Source organism: Ambystoma mexicanum, chromosome 6p (assembly GCF_040938575.1).
Source record: "Ambystoma mexicanum isolate Mex_15411 chromosome 6p, UKY_AmexF1_1, whole genome shotgun sequence".
NCBI lineage: Eukaryota > Metazoa > Chordata > Amphibia > Caudata > Ambystomatidae > Ambystoma > Ambystoma mexicanum.
The window spans coordinates 310,473,802-310,489,553 of NC_090935.1; the positions used below are offsets into that span (position 1 = coordinate 310,473,802).

The 15,752-nt window shown below is 42.3% G+C and overlaps 1 protein-coding gene across 3 annotated transcripts in view; it reads right to left on the reverse strand.

Moving 5' to 3' along the window:
• ZNF532 (zinc finger protein 532) overlaps window positions 1-15,752 on the reverse strand; it is a 484,821-nt gene that overhangs the window by 176,999 nt on the left and 292,070 nt on the right. For all 3 annotated transcript variants that reach the window (XM_069627063.1, XM_069627061.1, XM_069627062.1), the window contains exon 6: window positions 6,492-6,654. In XM_069627063.1, the coding sequence (XP_069483164.1) occupies window positions 6,492-6,654 (163 nt within the window). The remainder of the gene's footprint in view (window positions 1-6,491; window positions 6,655-15,752) is intronic.

The following is a 15,752-nucleotide window of genomic DNA, read 5'->3' on the forward strand; positions in this document are numbered from 1 at the left end:
TGCAGGTTTTGTCCTCGAAAGCAACAGAAATGGTTCCCACCTCTTTGGCCTGATGGTTTATTCGTGAGCTGGCCTAAAGACTTAAAGAGTGCTCTTAACGCATCCTCAAACGCTGTGCTAAACAAGACATTAGGTTTGATAGGCATATTTAGGAGCGGTGCCTGCATCTCTAATTCTAACCCCGATTGGCATAGCCATGCATGGCATTTTATAAGTGTCCCTTCCGCAATGATCCTACTAGCATTGTCTGCTGCATCCAAGTTATTTTTAGGATGCAGTTAGACACTGCCTTTCCGTCCGCTACTGCGAGAAACAGTTGGGACTTCAGAGGTTCTGGGGCTGAGGCCATTAAAGTTGCAATCTCCTAAAACATATCATCAGAAGAAAGACCTAATAGAAGTGACCAAGAAGCTCCAAGAAATTGAACGAACGCTGTAGAATGACACTTCCGGGAACATCGACCTGGGCACCTATAACCTTGAAAACAATTCCTTGTGACGTAGTTTCCGTTAAAGTTGGGGTTAGGGAGGTATTGAGGGAGGGGCGGGTGTGGGTATCAAATGGACAATTTACATTATGATGTTATGTATTTTATTAAAAGCTTATAAAATCAATAAAATAGATTTAAAAAAAAAGTTGCCATCTCCTCCCACTTATGGCAGTTGTAACTTGTCAGCAAAATGGTATTGTTGGCAAGAGTGATTAAGGGTAGAGGGTTCGACAAATATACCTGTGCGCTATATTATCCACCTGTAAAGTAACTAAGGTAATGGCCTACTCCGTTTACACTTCCACAGAGCCCACCCTACCAAGGCTCAGATTTAGTATAGTGGTCCAATAGAGTAATGGTGTATTTTCCATGATTGGATGGAAAGGCAGCTATGTGAAAATAGAGAGGGAAAGGGGAGATATGCATTCTCTTAGTGGCCTAAGAAATGTCTACCCCCCCACTCTCCCTACTGCCTAGGCCGAGGCCCAGTATAGCCTTCCAAGGCCGAATGGTTGTCGTCGAGTCAAGTTCTTTGTCCGACGACGTTCATCCTTAGCACCGCCATCGAAGATGATCGTCGAAGGTCAGCAATATAAAGGACAGATAGAGTAACTATCTCTAATGCCGTTATTAATCAATGGCGTTAGCTGAAACAGAACTTTGCGCTGTAGCGTCCGACGATGATGGCAGAAAAAAACAATCTGAGGGACCTAGACGCGTGAAGGTCCATGGGTACAGAGGACTTCACACTAGGGATAGTATTACTGGCACGCCCTGTCGACGTACCTTTTCGAGTTTCGAAAACAACTAATACTCTGCAGCTTCCACTAGATGTCGGCCTATGCATAGCATGTGATCCAAGCAGATTCCACTAGCCTCAGAAATATATATACACACGCACAGAGCACAGTTCAGAGCTAGCAGTGATGAAAAGCACACATAGTAAAACTAGTACATTTTCTGACTTTTCATTCCACCTTTGTAACTTTCGGCTCTATCAAAAGCCTGCTTTCCCTTATTTGTGTACCATTCTGGCTGTCTTGTGTGGACTCCGACTGGCTATTTGTTTTTGTAACTGCACGATTGCCAGGATTTTGGATTATCCGCCTTGTGCTGCATTGCTCGCAAATGAGTTTTTCCATGCATGTTAACATGCAGGAGTGCGTTGCCTTGTTAATCACACAAATCATCCTTTTGGGGGCTCCTAACAGCTCTGGTGTGCACAGAGTATGCAGGTGTAATCTCCTGCCAGGCTTCCAGCTGCTGGCTTTACCAAATTCGGTGCATTTAACAGGATTCACCCCTGCACTTAAAGCGGTTCCATTCTGCCAGTTCGTCATTTGGACATAGATCGTTGGCGCGTAAAAGAGTCTTAGCACATGTATGTAGATGTTGGGGAAGAGGGAAGGTGAAAAGGTGGTGGTGCTTGCCATTTACCGGCCAGTCTCGGTCTATTGGTTCTTTTTGTAGGTCTGGGAGGGGGCTTGCAAGTGAGAATTGTGTTGACTGGCGCATTGCCTGTGCTATATAAGGGGGAATATACAATCCATTAATCGTCATTTTAAAAAAAGTCGCAGGTAACCGCTTTTGGTGGAAGTCGTTATTTGGTCGAGGGATTCAGGATCGGGGTTCTAATGGGGCCAAGAACAAATGATCTGTTTAGAAAATAATGCTAAAACAGAGAACGCAGCAGTACTTTCTACTGGCGACCATACTATTTCCTGGATGTTTTGTGTGGTGCCCATTAGATTTTCACAGTGGCGACTATTGTTTCGTGTAAGAAGCAACATTTGTATATGACAAGATTATTTTGTGTGAGAAACAACGTCTGTGTATCATGCGGTGAACGTTTTCGCATTTTTTGTGAGAAGCAACATGTGTATGTTTTACGACAACAGGGTTTTGCGTGACAATGAATGTGTGTGTGTGTATTATGGCAAGATAGTGTTGCTTCTAATGTGGGAGATGGTCGTATATGCAGTCATTCCTTGCTGGTCTTTTTTAGTTTTGGCTGAAAATATTTGCAAAGTCGGGGCTGTGCATTTATGTGTAGTGTGGGATTACTAATTTGTGTAAGGCAGGGGTCTGTAACCTGTGGCTCTCCAGATGAATTAGGACTACAACTCCCATAATCCCTCACCACTGAATTTGCTGGCTAGGGCTGATGGTAGTTGCTGTCCAAAAAAGTATTTAGCGCCCCACGTGTGCTTCTCCCAACTGACCAAAAAAATCTGATATCGTCGTCATCCTTCCTCTCTCTGTGCTCACTGTCTGACTTCTGTACTGCCTCACACTGTGCTCTATTCCTGTTCTCACTAGTCCCGGTTTCCTTTTCTGCTGAGCACTCTCTCCCTCCGTGTGATCCATCTACAACCCTGTGTTCACACCATTCCACCCCCATGTAATTCTCTCAGTGTCACTGCTTAAAATCTCTTTCTCCCATTGCCAAGCACTTTCCTCTATGTGAGACTTTGAGTTCTCTCTCACAAGCATGTTCTCTCAATCTTTAAAATGACCAGTTTGCTTTTTGCTACCCTGTACTGCCTTCCTGGCCAAAGTCACTGTGACCTTCCAGGGACCTGCATCTTTCCTGACCCCTATTCCATGGGTTCACTAACCCCCTCAATATACACCCGCTCTCGCCCACCTTTGCACTCTTACCCTTATGTGGTCTCTTTGCAGCCCCTCCCTGCACACTCTCGCTCCCCATTATTTTCTCCTGAACTCCTTGTTTTCTCTTCCCCCCCCTCCTGTGCTCTTGTGCTTTTCTCCAGCACTTACTCACCCTCAACTCAAGAACTTAGCCAACTATCCTCACACACATTTACCTTCCCTCACATTTTCTTTCAGCCGTCCTTATTCAATAATCTATTGATCCATAGCACACTGCTGCATTTATCCACCCATACATCGTCAGACTATCAAAAGCCCTGAAACCTTTAACCTTAATCTTCAAACTCTTTCTTTCATGCTTCCGGTGCCCCTAGACACCCTTCATCTATTCTCAAACATTCTGCCCTCACTCCCCTTCATTCATCAATCTCCAGATTTGCATTCATTCATCCACATCTCCTGCACGCTCGACCAATTCCCTCTGCCTTATTCTTATGTGCTAAAGTGCGTCTTCGTGCATGAACTTAGAAAGAAAAACTATTGGCTTTGTCAGTGTTGGTTATAATACGTATAACATTTGAATGCATTCTCAAGGTTTGGTTGTTGGGATTTAAACCGTTCGTGTTTTTAACACGTGTTGAATATCACAGGTCACAAAGGATTTAGAAATGGGAACTGGTAATTTTGTTTTCTTTGTATTCATTATTTGTTGATTTGCAGACTGTTGACTGTGCCTCCGTACATGCTTAGTATACCCCTACCCCTTACCCCCCTTTCATGGAATACGCATCTTTCCAGAGCCTTCTTGATTCTTGAAGTTAGATTGAGACGTGCCTCTCAGTTCCTTCTCTTGTTCTCTCCACAGTCCCTGGTACTCCCCCTCCCCTTCTCGGCACATGGACCTCTCTCTACGATCACGATTAAGTAGACCTCCCTAGGGTCTCTCGTTTTCTCAGCACATAGACGTCTGAGAGATATCTTGTCTTTATAAACAGATACAATATTTCTTACCACTAAATCTGTGTCGGACAGTCAATATTCTCAGCACTCGGCTAGGGGTCTCTCTTTCTCAGAGTTCTTTTTCAGGCTTCGCTTGGGAGGGCACAGTCCTCTGGACTTCTGTAGATCACATGCCCTTGCCACAACATGCACTAATGGTGGTGCACATACCTTTGTGTCTGGCGGAGTTTCTGCCCCAATACTGCCGACCTTGATCCAGGTAGCTGTAAACAGCAAGTAAGCTTCACTCTGGCGTGTCCCTCTTGGTGCTTTTCCTCTGCCCTTTTTATACACCAGGCCAATGGAGCCTACGTGTAAGCCAGCCCAAGGTTGGTCTCTCCCATGTTTGTGCCCTCTCGGGTCTTTCGAAAAGGCCCTTTCTCCAATGATCCTTTAATTCATGTTTTCATAGTGCCACTTTCCGTATTGGGTAAACGTTAACTGGCTTTTATGGTTCTCAATTTTCTACTACTAGTTTTCAAATGTTTCATGACTTTGGCGCCATCTAGAGGTTCTGTTGTACTTCTTCTGTTGTACTTCAGGGTTGTCGACATAGGCAGGGAAAATTGGTGTGGCGTTTTTTACTTCACCGCGTAATGCAGTTTCCAGATTTTTCCTTCATTCTGAATACGCAGGTGTGTTTTTTCCACTGAACGCTCATGGTTTGTGGAAACCTTCAGTTGTGGTCTACCTCCATCAAAGCCCAGGGCAACTGTTGAGGGGTTGATGTCCGCCAAGAGGAATTGTAATTGGTTATTTATAACGCGCTTAATACCCAGAGGTTTCTAAGCACGGACTGGTAGAGTTTCTGCCACCTGCCATCGTACCACCTCTGGGTCTTCTTCAAAATGTGAGACTCTCAGATGTGTCATGTAAAATGTTTTTGCTTAACACACTTATCGTACGTTTTCTCTCCAAAAAATGAAAAATGCAGATGCAAGCAGCAGTTTATGTCACCCTAACATTGAGGAGCATATCCCATGGATCCATCTACTCACCCCTTAATCCCCCTTACTCCCCCAATCCAACAGCCAAATGTTGCCCTTATCATAGCATGACCCTCCATGTAGTCGTATATCCCAAGGGTTGTAATATAGCCCATAATACATTTGCAGAATGGAGCATACAAGAACAACAGTTCCAAACTTATTAGCATCCAAACTATAGCAACACTTTTGGCAATGACCTAATAATTTACCAGACTTGACTGGGCAGACATACCACTGTACTGGGATATGTTTTGCTTCCTATTGTGGCTTTCTCAACAGTGAATCAAAATTAAAGTTGGAAATAAACATATTTGCCAGCGTAGTATTTCCATTTGCTTATTGCTGATTTCAGGTTAAATCACAGTGACCTCTCATTAATGAAGATTCACCGTAACCAGGGCAGACAAACAGACATCAAGAAAATACTAACATGTATTACCTAGTTTTTACATAATAATGTATTTTCAGAAACAGCATTTAATATGTTTAAAGTTAATGGGATCATGTCATACATGCTCAGATACCATATGCGATATTGCATGGTATACAAGGGCATCAATCAGTCTATAATTCACAGGAATCACATCATTTCAATCATAATAATGTATAACCAATTTAAAGCTTATAAAATATGTTTCTGATTCTAACTTCTCCTCGAGTAGTAAGTATCTTTACACTGCATGGATTACAATCATGTTAGAGAATGGAACCACATAATCCACTGATAAAATACTTTATTCAATCAGCTTTTGTCTATGTTCGGGCAAAACAATCTAACAATAACATAAATGTAGCTATGTACTGTATTTTAAACAAAGCAAAGTAGCTATCCATTTTGTTATATTTTAGCTTCATAGGCAAAGAGACATAGCACTCTTTAATTAAAAAAAATTGGATTCGAATAGCTATTAATTGCTAGGTTAAATCTGCGAAGCACTGTATTCCTACTAAGAAAGCAAGAAAAGGTTACCTTTACAAGAACATGACTTACTCTCATAAGTAACACTATTTCTACTCTTTGATGTAGACTACCAGATAGTATACTAGGACATCAACTTAGAAATAAACAATTTACCTTCTTTATGCTGTACTAAATTATATAACAAAAGTATAATTTAACAAAAGTATAACATTCGGGTTTCCAATAATGTCATCTCGGCGTTCTAGTGACAATTGCGAACCACTTGGTCTCTTGGTGCATAAGCATGTCATCAGAAGCCTTGAATGGCATCATAGGTATGCAGATATTATGTACATATACATTTTACAAAAAGAAAAGAAGAGAAGAGCTTTCAGAACTTTAAGGTTCCAACAGATCTGTAATTTCAGTTGTATGGCTTTAATTGACAATTAGATAATTAGATTTATTTTGTATAGTTTAAGTTGCAGAATTATCATACCTTGATATGATCCATCATTAGCTGTTTTTGTGCGTACAGAAGAGCGCAATCTGGGCACTTAAAAACAGATACCTTCTGGTTTTCAATATGTTGATCAAAATGTCGATAGAGCAAGGTCTGCAGGGTAAACACAGTCTCGCACATGGAACATTTGTAGATCGTTCTAGAATGGAGAAAATACATATACAACAGTTTCAAGCCTAAATATTTAACGTGACCTTGAGTGTATATCTTCGGACATTACATTTTAATCTAGTTTTAGGAGATTTTGGGTAAGGACTAGCCAAAGTTATGTCAAGTACACAAATCTCGATCTTACACAAAGACATTTAGCAGTATCAGTGGCCAAAGTAATGTAACCAGCATTATATGTCGATTATTTTTTTAATTCTATCTTTTTAATAGTGTACGACATCAAGAAACTATAATCCAATTGTTACATTTGGAAACAGTCATTTATACAATGTAATTAATTCCAATACATACTCTGACCATTTTTCAACTCCTGTATTTCCATTAAGTCATCAAAACAAGTAGAACAAAACCACTGGAAGCAACATAAACATACATTTGTTTTGCTAGCGAACCAATCACACCAATCTAATATTGCATTTAGTCTATATGCGTTTTTCAATAACTTCCAAACTTTGGCTACTATGTGATACAATAACAGGTCAGTTGTATCACTCTTGCTTCTTTACCAGGATGAGTAACATACAGTAGATCAGTCATATTGTGGTAGAAGTAGAAACACAAACACATTCGCCATCAAGAGCATTGACATTTAGGTGGACATGTAATACCACAACACCTATAGATTCAGTGAAAAGAAACATTGGCTAAAGGAGTGTTAAGGTGATCAGATTTAATGCAACAAAACCCCTTAAATTCAGCAATCGGATTTAGAGCAAGTCCAACTTAACTGTGCACCCCCTGTTGCGCAGCATAGGACCACAATGACGACATCCCCGGCGACATCTCTAATTACATGATGCTTGACATCACCAATGTCGCTGGTTTGATTAATTTCATTTTAAATTAGGACAACTCTGTTTTTTAACATAACATATGTGCATAGTTCATACTTGTACAATACAATGTATTCTGCCCATATTTCTTTAAATGTGACGCGCTGTATACCATTTTAAGTACATACTGACATGATTACAACAAAGAATATTTTAAGTGTGTATGTACTTTGCAAGGTAACATGTTATATGGGAATACAAATTCATAATTCACTTTCCAAAGAAATTACTAAAAATATAATATCATTCATTGATATGCCCATAATTAAATATTTGCTTTCTAATCTTCATTTATTTTCTATAAATGTACTTAGGTAGTACAAGTAACTGATTATTTGTGCATATTAACCAAACATAAATATCACAATGCACACAGGCACATACTTACTTTTGTATGTGATTATTGTTTATATAACATGTCATTCATGAAAATGTGTTCATGTAATGTTATTAGAGTAAGGAGAATTGTACATTTAAAATGTGAACATTGACTATTTTCATAAAACTATTAAATGTTTACATTTCTATCTATTCTTTTTCTTAGTACAACATATACTTATATTATGTTTGAAACTAGTGTCAAATCCCATGTACGTGTGTGAGGAGCGGACAAACGTACAGCTGGCCAAATGAATTTCCTAAGGCAACAGCTTATTTCCTAAGGCGACAACTCCCTCCAGCGGTGATAACAGGCGAAGCAGGCCTTCTCTACTGCGCATGACTGCATCAGACAAACGTACATCAGGCCTTTTATTATATTGTATGATATGATAACAAATAGATTTACCAGAATCTATTCTGATGTATTGTAATTGTTTACTAATACATGACCTTCAAACCATTTGTATAATGTCACATTTATATTTTAAACTTTAAAACAAGTTATGTACTACAAATGAATGCTCCACATGTAATCATCTACTTCTGTATCTGTGTACTGTTCCATGTCATGCTGTTATTAAGTATAATAAATTATGTAACTAATAGAGGTCAACAAAAATATTCCAACTTATTTAATCAGTAATGTCACATTTGATGTAATTATTGATCTCATCAATGATGTGATGTATGATGTAATTAGTGATGTCACGAATGAGGTCATCAGTGATGCCATCTGTGAGGTCATTGTGGTCATATGCTGTGCAACAGGGGGTGCACAGTTAAGGTGGTTTTCGTTTGGCTTGCTATGTATTTTCCACGCTAAACCTGATAACGTTAAGTGTCTCCTAACTACATTTTATTTTCACAGGTTTTGTTATACTATGGTTTCTTCAGGCCCACTAGCAATGGTCTCCGGCTGTGGCTACTGAACAAGTTGCACTAATAGGTATTTTTGGGGCCCACTAGCCATAGCCTTCAGCTGCAAAGCGGATTATATATTATATATATTATATAGGTTTTAAGGAACAGGGGTAACCGCCCTTCTCTGTCAAATATTTTAGAAAGTATTGGATTTACCCCAAACCAGTCAAGAAATTTAAATCCATGCTTTGTGTCCAAGCTGTTTCTTATTTAATCCAAATCTGCCCAGCGGTTTTCACACTATGGCTGTTAAAAAACAACTTTTTCTCTATGGGAAAATGAATGGGCTGAAAACTATGGTACTATGGTGTTTTGTTTCATTAATAGATTTTTCATTTTCGAATATTTTGTTTGTAAAATCTGCAGTTTGAGAGGGCCCTTAAAGGTTTTGTTTTGGAAATTTCATTCAAATCCATCCAGCATGTCAAAGGTTATTAGCAATAGATTTTTGTGAGAAAATGGGTGCTTTTTCATTTGGGAAGAAAGGGGCACCTTATTCTCAGTCAAATATTTTAACAACTACTGTACGGAATAACCCCCAAACCCCTCCTGGATTTCGGATCAACGCTTGGTGCACAAGCTGTTTCGAACCTGGTCCAATTCCATCCATCAATTTTCACTGTGCACTTGAGCAAACAAATGACTTTCTCTATGGGAAAATGAATGAGGACTAGGCTATAACAGCATTTTTCAAACTTTCTTAATAACCTTTTTATTTTTTAACAAATCTTTCCCCAAGTTTCCAGTCTGGGTGGGGGGCATGACAACATTTACTTCCACCAGCGCCATATTGGAATAACACAAAATGTTGAAGCTAAAGTGCAAGTGCACTTTGGCTTCTATATTTTGTGTTATTGTGTTAGGATTGGTTATTGTTTAACGATTAATTGGTATTTGCACTTCATTCTAGTATTTTTCATGTAGCTTTTTATAACTGTCTTAATTGAATTGTATTGCGAGAATACCATTTCAATATGGTGCTGGTGTTCACCAAAAGTAAATAAAGATCTTGTCAGAGTCACATGACGATGGGTGTAACAGGAAGGGATATATTCTGAATGTTTTAACAGGAACGAAGCAAACCAGATAATCTCATACTAGCCTGAGGAAGTCCTTGAAAGGGACGGAACGTGTGACATATTAACACCCTCATAGGTGAATTTTCCATTTTTCCACCTCTGACCTGAGCCTAAAGGGACCAGTTGGATTATTTTTAACCACTATGTTGAATAAACAGTGTGTTAAAAGCATGTTGCACTTTACGAAAACCAACGAGTGCCCAGGTCATTCTTTTCCTTCTTTGGACCATGGACTTTTCGGATTGCAATTACATGGTCACAGAAACTGAAAGTTTGGTGTATATTCATTTCCGGTATACTTCAAAAGTTCTCATTACTTGTTATATTTTCTTGCTTTCCCATAAGCTATCACATACTACTCATATCAGTTCTCCTACGTAGCCCTTGACTTTTAGCTATATCTTTTTTGGATAGCTGCTTCTGTCAGTTCCAGATGGACGGACCACTTAGGTTTCCATATGCTCAATATTTCTTGGATACTTGAGATCAGCTGAAAAATTGCTGTTTTTACAAAGAATTGCGGCAAAAAGGCTGTGGTGTGACCCGGTAAATGTTTTTCCATTATACCACACAAGGGTAGAGGGTGTTGCGGGGGTGTCCCCTTCTCATGTTGTGCGGTATAATGGGTCCAGGGGTTGCGTGGGTGTCCCCCGCATCTGTTACATAGATTGCGGGGGCCACACCACAGCCTTTTTGCCGAGATTTTTAAAACAGCAGTTTTTGTGGCAACTTTATTACATGGAACCATAGATTACATCTTTAATAAAGGTACACCCTTTATCGATGAGCCACAATGTAGAGGAATGATGTGGAGTACATTGACCTAATCCTCTGGACATATTTCTCACTTTCACAAAATCGTTTTACATTTGAGCAAAACCAAAACATTTGACCCTACATCTCCAGTAGGAGGGTCATTTTGTATAATGCCATTGCGGGATGGATGAGTCTCTATGTTTTGTTTCTTTAAGTCTCAGAGAGATAGAGACAGTTGGGATTAAGTTTCATAACGCATGAAACGCCTATAGGTTCAATGCTCACGTATATGTCTTACGTCCATGCACTCGCCTAAAATACAACCTGTGCACTATTGTCTGTGATTAGTAGATAAATTCCGTAAAATTTAATTTGGGTTTTTCAGTCACAACATGAGAATTCCTAGAACAAATTCTAATATCTTATGAAGCATATCCATCGCCTTTGAATTTGCTGTGACTTTGGTTATAATTTAATATAGAGTATTTGGACCACTTTGAATAATGAAGGGAACATAGCTGCAAAAAAAGAAATTTAATAAATCTCTTGAATAATCATGTTATAATTTGCAAACAAAACTCCAACCCTTAAAGAAATGTTTCGGGAAGTCAATATTCTAACTCCTCTGCAAATTCCAGCAGTTGCGGAAGTTGTGCTTTGTTTGTTTCACCCCTTTCTTTCCTTGGTCAAATGAATTAACCACAGTTATTAGCTCATACAATAGTGGTGTCAAGCTTTTTTTTATTTCCATGGATTTTTGCATTCAACCCTCATTATCTTTCTTCCCCCAAAAATATTCCGAAAATGGTTTGGTGTTACTTTATTTCCTTAACATCTCTTTTCTTTAATGTTGAAAAAACCTTTGAAACAAAGATGCACAAAGTGTACCGGTCCATGGCAATCCTACGCAGTTTGGATAGCGAGATTTACACACTATGTAAACTACACAATCAATGTGGTGGACTTTTACAAACTAAGTTGGAACTGCACCCAGACAAAGTACTTGGCTTAAGTGGCAGCCGCACTGCCAGACATAAAGACATAATCAGTGCCAACTGTCTCTACAGGATTGCCAACTCGCTGTATCCACTAGCATTCCAAAGCATTTGCTTATCTTCGCAACCCAGAGTCTTTGGTTACAATGCATTGGAACAATCATGGTACAACACATATACAGGATGCATGAACACAAGATGTAGCATATATAGGTTTTTGATTTTCTTTTTATTCAGATGTTAAACATACACTTCATTCTATGTATACATAAAGTACTTATCTAAAAAAATGTGATGGTAAAAATAAGCTTAGTTTATATTTCAGGTAACAGATGAAAATGAATTTCATTTTAATCTTCCACCTCAAATAGGATTCCTTCATGATCCAAGCATGGCATATGCATGGCAGTCAGTTTATCAACTTTGAAAGGATGACAGGTTTGAATAAGAGTCTCAACCGTATGCAATAGATTTCTAGAAGTCAACAATTAGTTTAGGGAGTCAACCGTCCCAGGATTCAAATTCCTCATAGTACACATAGCTTAACAGGAGGAGCTGAACACTCTGAGCTAGATTAAGAGATTGGTTTGCATAATTTCAATTCACAATTCGAAGTAACTTCTGTTCAGCCCCATTCTCTTTTTCTAAGGCCCATTTTAAATAAAAGTTATGTACCAGCATAGTCTTAATTTAATTCTCAGAGCGCAAACATAATACTGAGAAGCAATTGGGTTTCTGCAACCAGTATACCATAATTCTAAAAATCAAATCAGCGACAGATATCTAAGGACACTTGAATGCAAGTCTCGGCACAGGGGGCCTGTATTTAAATGTACACGGAATGCCATCAATGACATAGTTGTAATCGTATCTAATGTAAATGTCATACCTTGTACCAACAAAGTTTAACTGGGGGCTCCTACAGAATTTCCCATTTATAAGATACTTGTATGTTTAACTGCGACCATTCGATAATTATAAGCTTAGTTAAGCTGCCTAATTTTGAGCTTAGAAAGTATACTTGGCCATCTTCTGAACAGGCTGGTAAGTATACAAGTAGATTACTTGGTGCTGAAGGAACACGTTACTTACCTGTAACTGTTGTTCTCCAGCATGGGTCTGGCATGGATTCACATGCTCATGAATATTCCCCGTCGTCAGGCTGGGAATCCTCGGTAAAGAAAAAATCAGTTTCAGTTTCGTTTCTGAACTGTCTTTCTACTAATAACCAATCACTGGTCCCTGGGTCATACTTCCCCTAGCCAATGACTGCCCTCTACCTAAGCCCCTCCTCTGGCAGCCACCTTCAGATTTGGTAGCACGTAAAGTGGCAGTAGGACCAAGAGAAGAGCTGCAGAGGGGTCGGAGGGAGGGTTCGCATGTGAATCCATGCCAGACCCATGCTGGAGAACAACCGTGACAGGTAAGTAACTTGTTCCTTCTCCAGCATGGGTTCTGGCATGGATTCACATGCTCATGAATACAAGAATACATAGCAGTACACACAAGCACAACCATGGGAGGTGGCAAGGCTCAACATTAAGCATTTCAACAACTCAATATTAAGCATCTCTTACCTCCTCACCAGGCTCACCTTCAAGCGAACAGTTTGCACAGCACTGCCTGGCCGACTTTTGACTCCTCCCTGGAATCCCGGTTGACGGAGTAAATCTCGTGAAGGTGTGCGTCGACCTCCACGTAGCAGCCCTGCAGATGTCCAGCAAGGGCACACCAGACAAGAAAGCTGTAGTAGCAGCGTTCCCTCTGATTGAATGGGCTCTCGGACGGCCAGGCAACAGTCGGTTTGCCAACCGGTGACAGTGCATGATGCAGCCGGAGAGCCATCGGGAAATGGAAGCCTTGGAGAGGGCCTTCCCTTGGTTCACAGCGCCAAAGTTCCCAAACAGTTGTGATGTCTTCCGAAAACTCTTTGTGCGGTCCACGTAGAACTTCAGCGCTCTAGCTACATCCAGCAAGTGCAAAGTCCTCTCACCTGATGACGAAGGCGATGGGAAGAAAACCGGTAACACCAAGGGCTCATTGAGATGGAAGTCCGACGGCACCTTGGGCATGAAGGAGGGGTGCGTCCTCAGCACTACCCTCGTCTCGTGGAATGTCAGGTATGGAGGTTTACAGGAGAGGGCCTGGATCTCTTCCACTCGTCGTGCGAAGCTGATGGCCAAAAGAAACGCTGTCTTCCACAATAGGAACTTTAGCGGCGCAGAATGCAAAGGCTCGAATGGGCACCCCATGAGCCTGGTCAGCACCACATTGAGCTCCCACTCCGGGGCCGGAGCATTCACCGGCGGGAATGAGCGGAACAGTCCTTTCCTGAACTCCTTCACTAGGCGGTGCAACCACAGCGACGACCGCCCCAGAGTTCTGGTGTAGCGGGAGATAGCCGCCACATGAATTTTGATGAATGCATGCGCCAGCCGCGCCTTGGCCAGCGACAGCAAGTACGGCAGCACTTGAGGGGCCGTAATCCGTAGAGGGTTGATCTTCTGTGCACAGCACCAGACAGAGAACCTCTTCCATTTATGTCCATAGCATTCAAGTGTCGAGGAAGCCCTGGCCTTGGCAAGTAAAACCTTGCAGTCCGCCGGAATATCGTAGTCTCCGAATTCTAGTGCTGCAGGAGCCAGGCCTGTAGGTCCAGCGACCCTGGGTCGTGGTGCAGGATCACGCCTCATTCCCTGGCGAGAAGATCTACGTCCGTCGGAAGCTTGACTGGAGGGGATGCTGACATGTCCAGAAGGTCCGGGTACCATATCTGCCTCAGCCGCGCCGATGTGACAAGGATCATCCTGCACCGGGACCGTCTGAGTTGACTGATGAGTCGCAGAAGCAACGGCAACGGTGGGAACGCATAGAGGAACAGGCCGTGCCAGGAGAAGGAGAATGCATCGCCCATGCTCCCCGGCTGGGGAAACCTGCTGGCGAACCTCTGGCACTTGGTGTTTGTCGCCGTCGCAAACAGATCTATCTGGGGATTGCCCCATCATCGGAATAGGAGATCCACTTGATCCTGCCGGAGCTCCCACTCGTGGCACGAGTGCACCTCCCTGCTGAGTGGGTAGGCGACGGTGTTCTTTAATCCTGCTAGGTGGAAGGGTACCAGGAACATCCCCTGGGCGACGGCCCAGTGCCACAGGTCCTGCACATCCTTGGATAGAGCGGGGGATCTAGTGCCCCCCTGCTTCTGGATGCAGAACATCGTGGTGGTGTTGTCGGTGAAGACGCGTACCACTTTGCTCTTGAGGGATGGGAGGAAGGACGTGAGGGCCCAGAACACGGCCCAGAGCTCCAGGACATTGATGTGTAGAGACCTCTCCTCCGGGAGCCAAAGGCCTCTTGCGTGGAGATCTCCGATGTGCGTGCCCCATCCCTCCAGGAAAGTCATCCGTCATCACCGTTTCCTGATGCACCGGGGTCTGGAAGTCCATGCCCGCTGCGAGATGCGCGTGGGTGCCCCACCACCGGATCGTCTGTCAGAAAGTCTCGTTGAGGGTGAAGCTTCGAAGCTTCCCGTCACTTGTACCCAAAGGGCGTGGAGGAACTCCTGCAGCGGCCGCACCCGCAACTTGCAAAGTCACACGAGGTAGTTGCATGACGACATGCTGAGCAGGGATTTGATGGACCCCACCCAGGCAACCTCTGTGGTCAACAGCCGTTGTACCTTGCCCAGGATGGCCTTTATCCTTTCCTCCGACGGTGACCCCAGCCGTGCCACCGCGTTGAGTCTGGCTCCCAGGAATAGGGCGTCCTGCTATGGCACCAACTAGGACTACGCAAAGTTTATTGAGAACCCCAGTTCCGTGAGCAGGCGGACGGTCCTCGCTGTGTGGTCGACGGCGAGTTCTCTTGATTTCGCTCGAATGAGCCAATCGTCCAGGTAGGGGTAGACGTGGATGCCCTGCAGGCATAGCCACGCCGCCACCGGTGACAGGCACTTGGTGAAGACCCTTGGCGCTGACTTCAAACCAAAGGGCAGTGCCTTGAACTGATAGTGCCACCTTGGAGCCTCTTTGGGACGAGTTCTATTGCGCCCTTCTTCAGCATTGCTCGTACCTCCAGAAGCAGCTGTGGAATGTGGTTTTC